A 13,987-nucleotide genomic window follows, 5' to 3' on the forward strand; every position below is an offset into this window, starting at 1 on the left:
GTAGGGAAAATATCTTTCCTTCACTGACCTTACAAAATTTGTAGTGAAAGTGAAGAGGGTGTCCTTGAGAATAGTCAGAGAAGGTGAATCAGCTAAAAATTGAACTACTATGTGACTGCAAATCATGCATTAGGCTTTATGAAGCCAGATTTATTGTGTGGCCACTTTTTATGTAGCTCTGCCAGATCTGAAGCCTACAAAGTAACCCTCCTCTGATATGTGGCTCCTCTATAATATCAGACAATACGTTCTCAAATGCAATGAAGAGTTACCTCATCACAGTCATACAAAATAAGTGGAATAGCTGCAGACAGCGCAGCACTGCAGAGTTAAAGAGAAATTGATTTTTATCCCATTGTCCTTCTTCCTCCTAACAGTCTGTTGCACAAGTGTGTTTGTGCCTTATCAAAATAACAATTACAAAAAAGTCGCAAAAAAGGGAACGAGTCTGCACAGATAAATGTTGGAACAGGAGAAAATCTGTCTTAATATAAATAGTTGCATCCATCATTTTGTATTTTGGTTGAAAAATATGTTCCAAACACACATTCCCACTCCCCTACTGCAGCTCAGCCACTGTGGTGTTACTGTCACTGTGGTGACAGCTGTCTCTTTGTATGCTGGGAAAGCAAACCTGTGTGATGTTCCTGGTGTAAAGGAACAGGTTGTCATGAATATATACCACTAGAGGCTTCAGATGCATGTAAGCACCTGAAACGGGATCCTGAAGGGGTCTTCTCAAATCAAAATGTCTTTTGAGATGCATGAAACAGTGGTGAAGAGAGGTCTTCATTCAAGTCTTAGGTTTCTGGATCTCTTGCTTTATGCCCTAGGAATTCATTATACAATAAGAGTGTCTGTGAGTTTGAAACCTGTACAAAGGCAAGTGCAAAAGCATTTCAAAATAATGTGCAATTACTGTACATAACTGTTAAATCGGTTCAGAAAATTAATGAGCCACCATCCTAATTCCTGCCCACTCTGTCTTTCCGCAACCCTGACATCTGACAGTACTCCAAACGTGCTGAAACAAATATTAATCTGTTGAGGTAATGAATTAATGCACATCAAAACACCTGTGCCCATTGTTTTTCATGTAAACCCACCACACCAGCAGCAGTTGATTCACAATACTGCATCAGGATACATCCAGAGTCGACAAGCCAGCACTCCACAAAGCAATTTAATCACATGCTCTCCTTGGATTAGTGCATTCCAGCTACTGTACCTCCACTGTGTTTTCTGTGCTTAAGGCTTATTGTGTATATGCTGTGAGTTAAATAATATGGGTCAAATCACACGCTACACAATAGGACCAGTGTGTGTTGCCCTTCAGCCATTGTGTACTGTACAGCTAGTTTTCTTTGTTCTTGTTTTTAGATTGCTTTGCAGTTTTAGGTAGGCTGCCTGCATCCAAAAAAAAAAAAAAAAAAAGCCAAAAAAAAAAAAAAAAAAGTATGGCTGGAAATCTGGTGAAGTTGGGAAACAATTATAATTGGTGAGCTAATCACTAACATGCCAACCAGCCAGGAACATGCAAGTGCTACTCACAATAATTTTGCAAACCAGCTGGATTGCCAACAGCCCATGAGGTTGATCACTAGGTGATAATTTTAAAAAGATAAACTTGTGCCATTATCTCTTATGTCTCCTTTGGGGCGTAGTTTATAATCTGGGAGAGCAGGTTTACATAAAATACAGTTTTCACTCTCTGCACTCAAACAGGTTATTGGTCAATAATGCAAACCTGCATGTCAAAGCTCATATAATTTGATGCTGACAAGAAAGATTTGCATGGACAAATGCATGCTGAGTCTGGCAATTCCAATGAAGAATGATTTGTGCCAAAAAATGTATTTTTTGAGTAGGATTACATCTTAATGCCAATGAGAACAGTTTATTGCAAGTTTGACTTCATACTACTGTTGGTCCTATTATTCAGTAACATTGAAGAGCTACTGCATGGTGTGCCTATACTTTGATTTACCAGTACAGACCTGTGTAATATATATTAAAAGCTGTATTAATACATTTAATACACCGCTTATTGATGTTAGTAGTGCCCTTGTTTTAATTGTGCCTCAGTCTCTTTCTATAAAAGTAGCAAGCGGGTGGCACATTATGCGTCTTGTGTGTACAGAGCTAGAAAAGCCCTCATAAAGTGAAGTGAGTGTTGTTGATGAATTAGTGATAGCTCTCACTTTGAAAACATTGTGCTGTGTTAAGCACTGAGAACATTTTGAGAGACTAACTTTGGAGTGGGGCAAGTAGAAATGAATGTCACTGAAAGGTAGTGGATGGTCAAACAGAAGCTGAAGTGGCAGTTTAAGTGTTTTGTAGAACCAAACATACAAACTCAATTGGTCCTCTTCTCCTGCGCCTCTACATTTCACTTCTTCAGCTGTTGTTGTTAACCACATTCTTGTGGAGCAGGAAGGCAGTAATGTCTAGCTAAATAAAATATATGTCTCTCCACCTCTATCACTTTACTTTGTCCAAAATATTCTTTTATCCATTTCTAGAGACCTGCTGGGGAAGAGCAGGGTAATTGAAATCGCCCTGTGGTTGTCTCTTAAGACTTGAGGCTAATGGCTGCTCTAGTCCCTGTCAGTCAATGAAGTGCCCTACCTACTGGCTTTTCCTTTTTATCATCGCAAAAGAAGAGAAAGGAATGACCTGCACTGCTAGATCCTGCACTTCCTTTTTCATTACTTCCACTGCAGCGAAAGCTTAAGAGCTAGAGTTATCAATGTCGGGGCATATTTTAATAAATCACTAAAATAACAGGATAAGAGCAAATGAAAAGAGAAAGAGATCATAGTGAGATAATGGGTCTATGCATATTAAGAGAGATGGTTGGATTTACATTGGCAAGCATGACAATTGCAACCTTTAAATGATATTTAAAAGAGCCTGATTATCCCCTTAAGATAATTAAGTTAAATTCTGAGGACATTTAATTAGGACTAAGTCTGTCAGGCAAGAAGCCCCAGTCGATGGCAATTTTAGTAATTCTGCCCTAGCGTCAGGACTCTAGCACGCTCAGCCATTCTTTTTCCTCCCATCTTTCATTTCCATGCACACTTTGGTCTTTCACATTTTCTGCTTCAGTAGAGCAGTACCAGGTTTCATTTTCACAACACCGCTGCAGTGACAACCAAATAGTCATTTGAGTCATTTGACACAGGTTTCCTAAAGCACATTAGCTGGCATTAACATGACAGCTAACTAACATGACATGGTCAACAAATTGATATTGTTGAAATCACAACAATGATGTCACTTAAGTTGCACGCACAAATAACCTAGGAATGTCAAATAATAAAAGAGTAATTTTATAACAGGGCCCACCAGTAGCACCTGTGGCAAAAATGGATAAAAGCAAAGGCATGTTCCAAATGTAGTGTTGTGACAGGTGAGCCATTAAGTAACCCTGAGTATTGTGTTTTGGCAAAAAAAGAAAAACTGCATCTATCAATTGCAGAACTTCAAAGAGCGCTGAAGCTATTCTGTAAGTGGCAAAACACTCTCAACAAGTGTGAGAAAACTGCATGGGTGTGGGGTCGGGGGCCGTTTAGCATTATATAAATCCTTTTTCTGCCCTTCAAAAAGCAAGAAAATGAGCATTGTGTGAAAGTTCAGTTAAAGAGGTTGTGAATACGCAGTGAAGTAGGGAAATGTTACTAAAAGCAAATAAAAACACAGCACACTAAAACTGCTGGAAACCCCACACAGTGGATCAGTGTTTCATAGAAGCTAATGGTGCAAGTTCAACTTTGTCCATTTATAAAAGCAAGCAAGTGCTGAAGCAACACTACACCAAACCATTAGTCTGTGTGTTTTTATGCACTTACTGTATCGTGCACCATGTTACTGTGAGCTTTCTGCATAACAAATGTTTTAAAGCATCACTACATATCCTATATACAGTGGTGTGAAAAAGTGTTTGCCCCCTTACTGATTTCTTATCTTTTTGCATGTTTGTCACACTGTAATGTTTCAGATCGTCAAACAAATTTATATATTAGTCAAAGATAACACAAGTAAACACATCATGCAGTTTTTAAATGAAGGTTTTTATTATTAAGGGAAAACAAAATCCAAAACTATATAGCCCTGTGTGAACAAGTGTTGGCCCCCCTGTCAGAACACTGGTTTATCGCCCCTGAGTTCAATTTCTCTAGCCACACCCAGGCCTGATTACTGCCACACCTGTTCGCAATCAAGAAATCACTTAAATAGGACCTGCCTGACAAAGTGAAGTAGACCAAAAGATCCTCAAAAGCTAGACATCATGCCGAGATCCAACACAACCTGGAGAAATCTGATTCTGTCACCGTATATTCATTACCAGGTTTCTAACATGGTTTTTACATGTATACATATAAAAATGCCAGACAAAAAAGTATCAATATCATGGTGATGTAACAAAATAATAGAAAACACTACATGTTCTAGTAGATCTAGGTCTCCAAATTACCTAAATACAAAGCTGGAGTAAGTCTGAAACTGACAGTAATATGAAAGGATATTAGTTAAGTCTAAAATAACTCGGTTTCCTCAGCTGTACAACTCAGATATATTCACCTTGTAATTGCATGTATTCACACAGCAGCTACCTGTCATTTGTCCATGACATTTGCAGGAGCATTAGTGAAATCTGTAATCATAGGAGCATTACCTTTTGCTATTCTACACTCACAGCATTGCCAAAACCTGCACAAGTGCAGAATACCAACAAGAATTGTTGAATGCCAACAATCATTGTTTTTATGTTAACAGATAGCTGTAAGCCAATCTCAGCACATCGGAACAGTCACAGATTTGAGCTGACCATGAAGGGTTTAATGTGCTGCAGTGTAGAGGTGAAGCTGCTCAGGGCCTACACAGCTTCTGATTAGGACCTTTGTTTCGAAGTCTTTACAAAGCTTGCTGTCCAGGCTCTGAGGTGGAGCTGCCTGGCAGGAGGCCTGCTCACCCCTGAGCTCTGCTTAGACTTCTAAAGCTCAGCTACCTTTGAAGAAGGCATGAAAGTTGTCACAATGCCAAAAGACTGGCCACCACTGCACATTCACATTTCTTTAAAAGAAGCTAGTCCAAATTATAGCAGAGTTCATTTTAAAAAAGCACCAGTACTGATATAAGGACTAAATTCATAGAGCCAGCAAAGGAAGTTACTGTAGAAACCAGCATCAAAAAGTGTTTCTATATATATATACATGGTACACAAGCTTAAAAGATGCGTACACAGTATGTGCATGCACAAAGTAACATTTAGCATTTGACACTTCCCTACAGTTAACTAGTAAAAAAAGAAAAGGTAGACAAATGACTGAATATTGTGACAGGCTCTATGTTTGATTTTCTTTCCTGGTTGCTGATTGTGTTTTTCTCTGTGTGTAGAGCCCTACCTGGAAGCTCCTTATCTCCCTTCATCCATCTGATGGTGGCAGCAGGCTTACTGCTCATGGCAGTGCAGGTCATCTCTGTCTCGTTGCCCTCGCTCAGCAACTCATCCTTGGCTTCGATGATGGGGTTACCTGGTGGAACTATGATAGGACACACAAATTTATACCATAGTACTTCCACACCCTTAGCTCTACATGCCAAGAACACAGAGCTGACACAGAAGAAATTTTGTTATTTACAAAGGAAATGTTTAAAGTAGATCAGGTGACAGAAAAGTACAGGACATCATCTTTTGGTATTAGATTTATACTCTAATATAGGAAAAGTCACGTAATCAAGAGCACTGAGAGATATGACATCTTGTTCAAATCATTACTTATTGCAGTTAATAATTAATTTGTATACAAGTTAGTATAAGTATGCATGCCTATATTCAACAAACATAAGAATATCCAACATTATTATATAAAGTAAATGTAAGTGGACAAAAAGGAAACAAATAAAAAACTCACGCTATAGTATTCATATTTACCAACTAGTATTAGAATAACATGAATACTGTATATACGTACATACATACAAAGCCATAACCTCACTGCAGCTGCTGTCAGTCTTTTGTACTTTTCATAGTGAACTGCTGACTGTTGCTCAACATGAGAATACATGCTGTCTTCTGCAGTCCAAATTTTGATTAATAGGCTTCACCTCCCTGCTACCAATAACACTGAGCATTTGTGTCTACATGCACTGTATATGTGTGCGTTTTGCTGTTGTACTTAGCACAGTGATGTCAGCGTAGGCTTCCTGCGGGGGGTCTGTGTAGAGCTGGCAAACATATCGACCCTCGTCTGACAGCGAGACATTAGACAGCGACACTCGCAGCTCGTTGTCTGAGAAGTTCACCAGCTGAAAGCGAGCATCTTTCAGTGCTGAAGGAGAAAAATACACACAAAAACAACATTTATGCCATACTTACTCACAGGTAGGAGGGACATACAGTATATGTATAGTATAATAACAGTACTTAAGGTAAGTGATGTTTCATTTTGACTGGAAAATCATACACTATAGTTACAAAAATGTTTTGCATGATAATACTGTGACCATTTGGAAAGTGAAACATTTTTGTGTTTTCCTCAGTTGATAGTACGCAGTTAAATGTGCCAAAGACTGGATGGGCATTACCATGGAAGCTTGGTAAATGATGTTTACCCTTTATTTGGCCCCAAACAGAGGATAACAGGCCATGCCATTATGAATGAGTCACACCGCCTTTAATTTAGACTAAAAGGCGCATATACTGAATGCAAATATATTCTAGCATCAGATGAACCTGGTAGGATTACTGTAGGTACAAACACTTAAAAACAAAACATTTTAAAGTGTATTTTTCTGCTGATCAGCTACTAAATCAATCAGCTAATTATATTCGCTCCACTACCGTCTGTGTTGTATTTCTACGCTTTTTAATAAAGTCAAAAACATTGCAACAATGAGTGTTGTTAGCTATCGAGAATAAAATTAATGATGATTTATTGTTTTACCATAGAGCTGCTCATTTATGCTGCAGAAACCCTTTAAGAATGTATAAACAGAACACATCAAATAAGCAATTAATTTTTCATTATTATTACTTTAGACAAATAATAATATGACAACAATGATAAGGGTTCCTCTTTTGTGTTTTTAATTCATCAAATGGTTCTCTGAGCTGTTACAGATTCACACTAAATCATTTAGCCCAAACCCAGGAGCCACACGGCAGTCCTGCTTTCTTAGGGTTGTGTACAAAGACATATTTCAAAATTTTTAATAGGTTTCATGGCCAATTTTGCTGCTAGTCATTTTTGTTTCCAGTGCATCACAACTTCAAGAGCGCTTCAAAGAACTTTCCAGAGAGATTAAAGCTACCTCAGTCTAATGAGTTACCGGCCAATCTCGGTGCAAAGGGATGCAACATAGCACGCAGCAACAAAAAACAGAAAGTGAAAGCATAAGAAACAGCTGACACTTTTTTGTTTACACCAAGAACAGAAAATTGCATTTTGACACAGACTTATAGCACATGCTACCGACATGGTTTGTATTAACAGAGGCCTTATCCCTGGCTGTCCTTTAGTTGGCCTACAGCTGAATTGAGGATAAATCCATAAATCCTGTCTCTTCCTCATCTCCAGCCACTTTCATCTTTCCTAACCTTGTTTCCCACCTATAAGCACACTCTATCAGCTGTAATGCAGAATGACAACATGTGGCTAAGATGAAAGTCTACCCTTCTCCATCCCTCTTCGATGCGATGATAAATTCTGCACTGACGGACAGCAACTCCAGGGTCTTTCTTAGTATAGATCTGTGTACTCATCCTCTGGCTCAGATTTTTTTCTTAAAGGTTAAATAAAACATTAGGAGTGGATATGTCTGACACAGAACACCTCAACACAAACCTAGTGTACAGTGGGTACGGAAAGTATTCAGACCCCCTTAAATTTTTCACTCTTTGTTATATTGCAGCCATATGCTAAAATCATTTAAGTTCATTTTTTTCCTCATTAATGTACACACAGCACCCCATATTGACAGAAAAACACAGAATTTGACATTTTTGCAGATTTATTAAAAAAGAAAAACTGAAATATCACATGGTCATAAGTATTCAGACCCTTTGCTCAGTATTTAGTAGAAGCAGCCTTTTGAGCTAATACAGCCATGAGTCTTTTTAGGAATGATGCAACAAGTTTTTCACACCTGCATTTGGGGATCCTCTGCCATTCCTCCTTGCAGATCCTCTCCAGTTCTGTCAGGTTGGATGGTAAACCTTGGTGGACAGCCATTTTCAGGTCTCTCCAGAGATGCTCAATGGGGTTTAAGTCAGGGCTCTGGCTGGGCCATTCAAGAACAGTCACGGAGTTGTTGTGAAGCCACTCCTTCGTTATTTTAGCTGTGTGCTTAGGGTCATTGTCTTGTTTGAAGGTGAACCTTCGGCCCAGTCTGAGGTCCTGAGCACTCTGGAGAAGGTTTTCGTCCAGGATATCCCTGTACTTGGCCGCATTCATCCTTCCCTCGATTGCAACCAGTCGTCCTGTCCCTGCAGCTGAAAAACACCCCCATAGCATGATGCTGCCACCACCATGCTTCACTGTTGGGACTGTATTGGACAGGTGATGAGCAGTGCCTGGTTTTCTCCACACATACCGCTTAGAATTAAGGCCAAAAAGTTCTATCTTGGTCTCATCAGACCAGAGAATTTTATTTCCCACCATCTTGGAGTCCTTCAGGTGTTTTTTAGCAAACTCCATGCAGGCTTTCATGTGTCTTGCACTGAGGAGAGGCTTCCGTCGGGGCACTCTGCCCTAAAGCCCCGACTGGTGGAGGGCTGCAGTGATGGTTGACTTTTTACAACTTTCTCCCATCTCCCGACTGCATCTCTGGAGCTCAGCCACAGTCATCTTTGGGTTCTTCTGTACCTCTCTCACCAAGGCTCTTCTCCCCCGATAGCTCAGTTTGGCCGGACGGCCAGCTCTAGGAAGGGTTCTGGTCGTCCCAAACGTCTTCCATTTAAGGATTATGGAGGCCACTGTGCTCTTTGGAACCTTAAGTGCAGCAGAAATTTTTTTTGTAACCTTGGCCAGATCTGTGCCTTGCCACAATTCTGTCTCTGAGCTCTTCAGGCAGTTCCTTTGACCTCATGATTCTCATTTGCTCTGACATGCACTGTGAGCTGTAGGGTCTTATGTAGACAGGTGTGTGGCTTTCCTAATCACATCCAATCAGTATAATCAAACACAGTTGGACTCAAATGAAGGTGTAGAACCATCTCAGGGATGATCAGAAGAAATGGACAGCACCTAAGTTAAATATATGAGTGTCACAGCAAAGGGTCTGAATACTTATGACCATGTGATATTTCAGTTTTTCTTTTTTAATAAATCTGCAAAAATGTCAAACATTCTGTGTTTTTCTGTCAATATAGGGTGCTGTGTGTACATTAATGAGGAAAAAAATGAACCTAAATGATTTTAGCATATGGCTGCAATATAACAAAGAGTGAAAATTTTAAAGGGGTCTGAATACTTTCCGTACCCACTGTAAATAGATGGAATAACTAACAGGCACATTTTGATTTCACAAGGAGTTCACAGATGTGTATGGCCATACAGTATTTGGAGGTAGGCATGATATGAGTGACTGAGCCAGAGGGAAGGAAGAGGTGAAGGTGCCAGTGAGAATACTAATCACAATTTATTTTGTGCATCATTAAACAAGACCATCAGACACATTTTAGGTGACACCATAAGGGTGACTGGAGATGCAGCATTTTGTCACCACATTAAGGAAAGAATGTGCATAAAAAACAAACAATCTCAACATACATTTATGCTCTTTTTTGACTAAAAAGGAAAACACAGGACTTTGGGTATACTGTTGGGTGCTGCGTGTCGCTGCTACCTTCATACCTCTCTGTCTTATTCTGCCAGCGAGGTTTGCTCACTACACCCTAAACAACTAATATCTTAGAAGTACAGAAACTCATTTCCATTAGTGCAGCTACTACTTTCTTTTGTCTAAGCACAATGAAGCCCTTATTGTGGGAAATGAATAATATGCCCCTAATTAGTGTAGCTCATTCAAAACCCTTGTTTGGCCTCATTAAAATGAGAGGTCAGTCTCTAATCCTAATGATTTAATTGAATTAAATGTTCGCAGATTTGAACATACTGATCCTGCAGTATGCAGAAAGAAAGTGTTCAGTGTGTATTTGACTGACGGTACCCTGCTGGGGCCCCTCTGGAACTCCCTAATGGTGACCTGGCCCTTTAAAAAAAAAAAAAAAATCATATTATAACTTTTTCCTCTTTCCTCCCTTTACCCTATATATTCTTATTTGCAGACTGAACAGAGCTGAATGCACACCCACACACACAAACACGTATATTCTTGTTCTTTTTTAGATGCTGCAACTGACAATAGTTTGAACTCAAATTATTTGAACCATATTTTATAGAACTGAATAACCTACATAATGTCCTGTCTCTTTTAGAGTTCCATCTTTTCTCTTTTCACATATTTCCATGCTGGGTAAGGTTGAGGTCTGCTGAGTCCAGAGGGAAATCCATGCATGTCAGCACAATTTTAAGGAGTAGATGGAATGCAACCGTAAAGTTCAACCACAGAGATGATGTGGATAGAAACTCACCCATTAAGGCTGCAGTTTGCAAAGCACCTTTTGACTGTACTTTTACCCAGAATAGAGCGTCTTTGTGCATTTGTTTTGTATCTTGGATAGAAGATGAAACATTGCTGATGAGAGGTGGTCTTGCTGTGAAGGAAAAATGCTTGATTTCTAAGTTTCTCCAACTGCCCCCTTAGAAAATATCCTTTTAGCTTCGCCAGTGTTTTAGCATGCAGGGAGACATTTTGGCCCTCTTGTGCTTTACTTAGCTAAAAGCCATGCTCATATTAGTCATGTTCTGTTCAGTAGTGTTCAGCTAGATCCAGAACGGCACAAATAATTGACAGTTGCCAGTGATTTCACCCTACATCACATTTGATTTATTACCATTTGTAACTAACAAAGTTGGTAAACACCCTGAACACCTGTGTATTAAGGCAAATCCATTAAATATCTGGTTTGTCAATAAGGTGAAAAATCATCACCAATCAGATGTAATCCATTTCACAAAAGCATTGCTTAAAGATCTCATAATCTTCTTATATGTCACTTCCTAAATAAGGCTTTGTAGTAAAAGCAAGTACTGAATAAATAAGTACTAATACTGTACATGTTGAAACACTGAGGCACTTTGGCAAGGACATAGTTTCCCATGCGCGAGGTTTGGGACAATAATTATATAGGCTCAAAGGACAAGGTCAGATGACGGAGAAAAGCCTGGTTAACATAGCAGGTGCGAACACAGTGAAAGTTACAGTCCTGGCAAAGAGAAGGTGAGTTAAGGAATAGAGCAGACAGTCCTTTTATTGTTATGTCACAGCACACTAGAATACATATTGCACTCCTCTGCGTGTACTTTGGACAAAAATGTGAGTGACCTTTAGCTTCATGCTCTTTTCACCCTGTTCTTCTTCACCTGTTCTATAATATCAGATAGCATGAGAAGGACATTGCAGATGCCTGACAAAGGTAATTGATAGTCAGGTCTTTGTATGAGAGAAATCTGTCCAGACTCTGAAAGGCAGCAAATTATCTGATCTGTTGGTTTTGTAGAGCTGATGGTGATGAAGCTAATTTAAAAACAGTGATAAGACAGTACAGTAGAGCCGTCCTGAAGTACGATCAAGTTGACTTTGTGAGGTGGCCGCTAAAGCAAAAGGTCAGCGTTTCTCCTTCCTGTTCAACAATACAGTGCCAGTATCCTAGTTTTAATGAAACCTATCGTTCTGTATGCAGCGAGCACTTGAATTTTTATGTGTTTTGACCAAATGACCAGTGGTGGTGAATTTTTCTGATGATGAATGCTGAATTTTTCTGCTGAGCATCCTTTTAACAGGGCTTAACATCCTGTGTCAAAAATGTGTGGACATTTTTCATCTTACAAAAACAAACAAAACATTTGTCATTAGTTGGCTGTATATTTTATGTTAATTGCAGAATCTGATCAGACCTTCTATAGCATATTGATATGTGGGGAAACTGTCTTGTCTGATCACTGAAATAAATTGCTCTCACAAATAAATCTGTGCCCAGTATACTGTATAAGTGGATGATGTTCTGCAACTGTACTGCACAAAACGCTCTGCCTTATGTGCTGTTTTTTCAGGAGATGGTCATGTTGATCGGTAAAAACACACACAAACACACACATTTTATGTTTGGAAGCTATAAATAGCCGAAGGATGCATTCAAATAGGAGGAAATTGGAAAAGGCAGGTTATATGTCTCAAAACAGGCTGTGAAAACAAGTTATTATATTTAAGGTTATCCTCCAGCACACCGCCATGATCTCTGCATGGCAATGTAGCTGACAGTAAAGGTAGAATTAGAGGGGATGAAACAAGTGGTGAAAATAAACTTTAGAACAAAAATAAGACAGGGATACATCTTGTAATGGCTTTCTCTCCCCTTTCTCACCTCGTCTGACTGCATCATTTTAATTCCTCTCGCTTGTTCTTTTCCCGCTTTTCATCTTCATTTTTTCTCTGCATTTCATTTGAACGTTTTTTTTTTTTCCTCCCCAGCCTCAGCAGAGAGCCTCATCCAGAGAGAGCAGGAGATGATGAGTGTGCCTTGCCTAAGTGGCTGCAATCAATTGTGATTAGTGGCTGGGGGGGCTTTTTTAGAGACATCAAAGTTTTATTACTAGGTGTCAAAGTGGGTGAGACAGGGTGGAGCGGGGGTAATTACATTCTTACAGCCAACCTCCTCCCCACTCTTGGTGAAGTCCAGGGTTCCAAATCACACTGTAGTCACCACCTAAATCCAAAATATGGGATTGTTTGGCACTGATTCAGTAATTGTTAAGACTCTCTCTCTGACACTGCTGATCACTCAAAACTACCTGTTCTCCTGCTCCACTTGGTTTTACATTTATATTACTGATTTGCATTGCATGTTTTCACCTCATGACATCACATATTAGTTTTAAGAAATTCTGCTGCTATAGAAGACAAATCTGTTTTTGTCACATCTTTTTACTAAACCTTAAGCACAAAAATTGCTGCAAATATTTGACTTGTATTCATCATGTGGAATTCAAGACTTCAAAGTTTCAAAGTATGGCTCATGGTGCTCTACACCTGCTGGATGTCCAAATAGGAAACCACCTGCTAACATGTTAGCCATCAGGTCTCCATTGCTGTGCACTGGCTCTGATGTGGACCAACCCACTTCATGCAGTTGTAAATGCAACAAAATGCTTTTCATACTTAAAGACAGATGCACAAAGGGAAGGACTGCTTGAAAAACTCAAAGTCAAGAGTGAGGTGAAAGACTTGCCTATCTCAGCAGCCTGATCCAGCTGAACCTCCACCTGCTGCTTCTATTTGACATCAATATACCAGACCACTTTCGAATGTAAAGATTATTTAAGGGTCACTTATTGTTAAAGACCGGGCTACAAACAAAACAGACCATTTTTGTCTCAGAAAGAGCAAAAAAACCCTGGTTTTTAGCCTGGTTTGAGTGATGATGACAGTAAGGCCCATGTGTGGTATTTTTCACTTGGTTCAGTTATTCAGTGCAGCATTTTTGATCAAGGATATTCAGTGAGACACTGTTGCTTCGATATGCACAAAGACTGTAAAATACAGAACCTCAGTGACTCTTAGGTCACTATTCATTTTCACTGTGGCAATCTTTGTATTTTTTGGCCCGCCATGACTGGAAATTTTTCAAAATAACTAACAAATGTAATGTTTTTTAACTAAGTTTTTTTTCTTTTTTTCCACAGTAAACTTAATAGCTGACATTTGTTTTCTCACACCTATTCATTAAACTAAACATCAGCTCAACTTCATTCTCATTTTTTTTAGGTCCAATCATGTCCTTCATGTGAAAATGTTCTATGAAAACAAAACATTTTACCATGAACCTTGTTGGCCTTCAGTGGACACATCACGTACT

General features: G+C 39.3%; 1 protein-coding gene across 4 annotated transcripts in view; it reads right to left on the reverse strand.

The window, feature by feature from the left end:
- Positions 1-13,987, reverse strand: part of cadm1a (cell adhesion molecule 1a) — a 340,724-nt gene that overhangs the window by 62,185 nt on the left and 264,552 nt on the right. For all 4 annotated transcript variants that reach the window (XM_020598433.1, XM_020598432.1, XM_020598430.1 and 1 more), the window contains 2 exons: positions 6,186-6,338; positions 5,412-5,549 (listed from right to left, as the gene is read on the reverse strand). In XM_020598433.1, the coding sequence (XP_020454089.1) occupies positions 5,412-5,549; positions 6,186-6,338 (291 nt within the window). The remainder of the gene's footprint in view (positions 1-5,411; positions 5,550-6,185; positions 6,339-13,987) is intronic.

The sequence above is a fragment of the Monopterus albus genome, unplaced genomic scaffold (assembly GCF_001952655.1).
Source record: "Monopterus albus unplaced genomic scaffold, M_albus_1.0 scaffold38.1, whole genome shotgun sequence".
Taxonomy (NCBI): domain Eukaryota; kingdom Metazoa; phylum Chordata; class Actinopteri; order Synbranchiformes; family Synbranchidae; genus Monopterus; species Monopterus albus.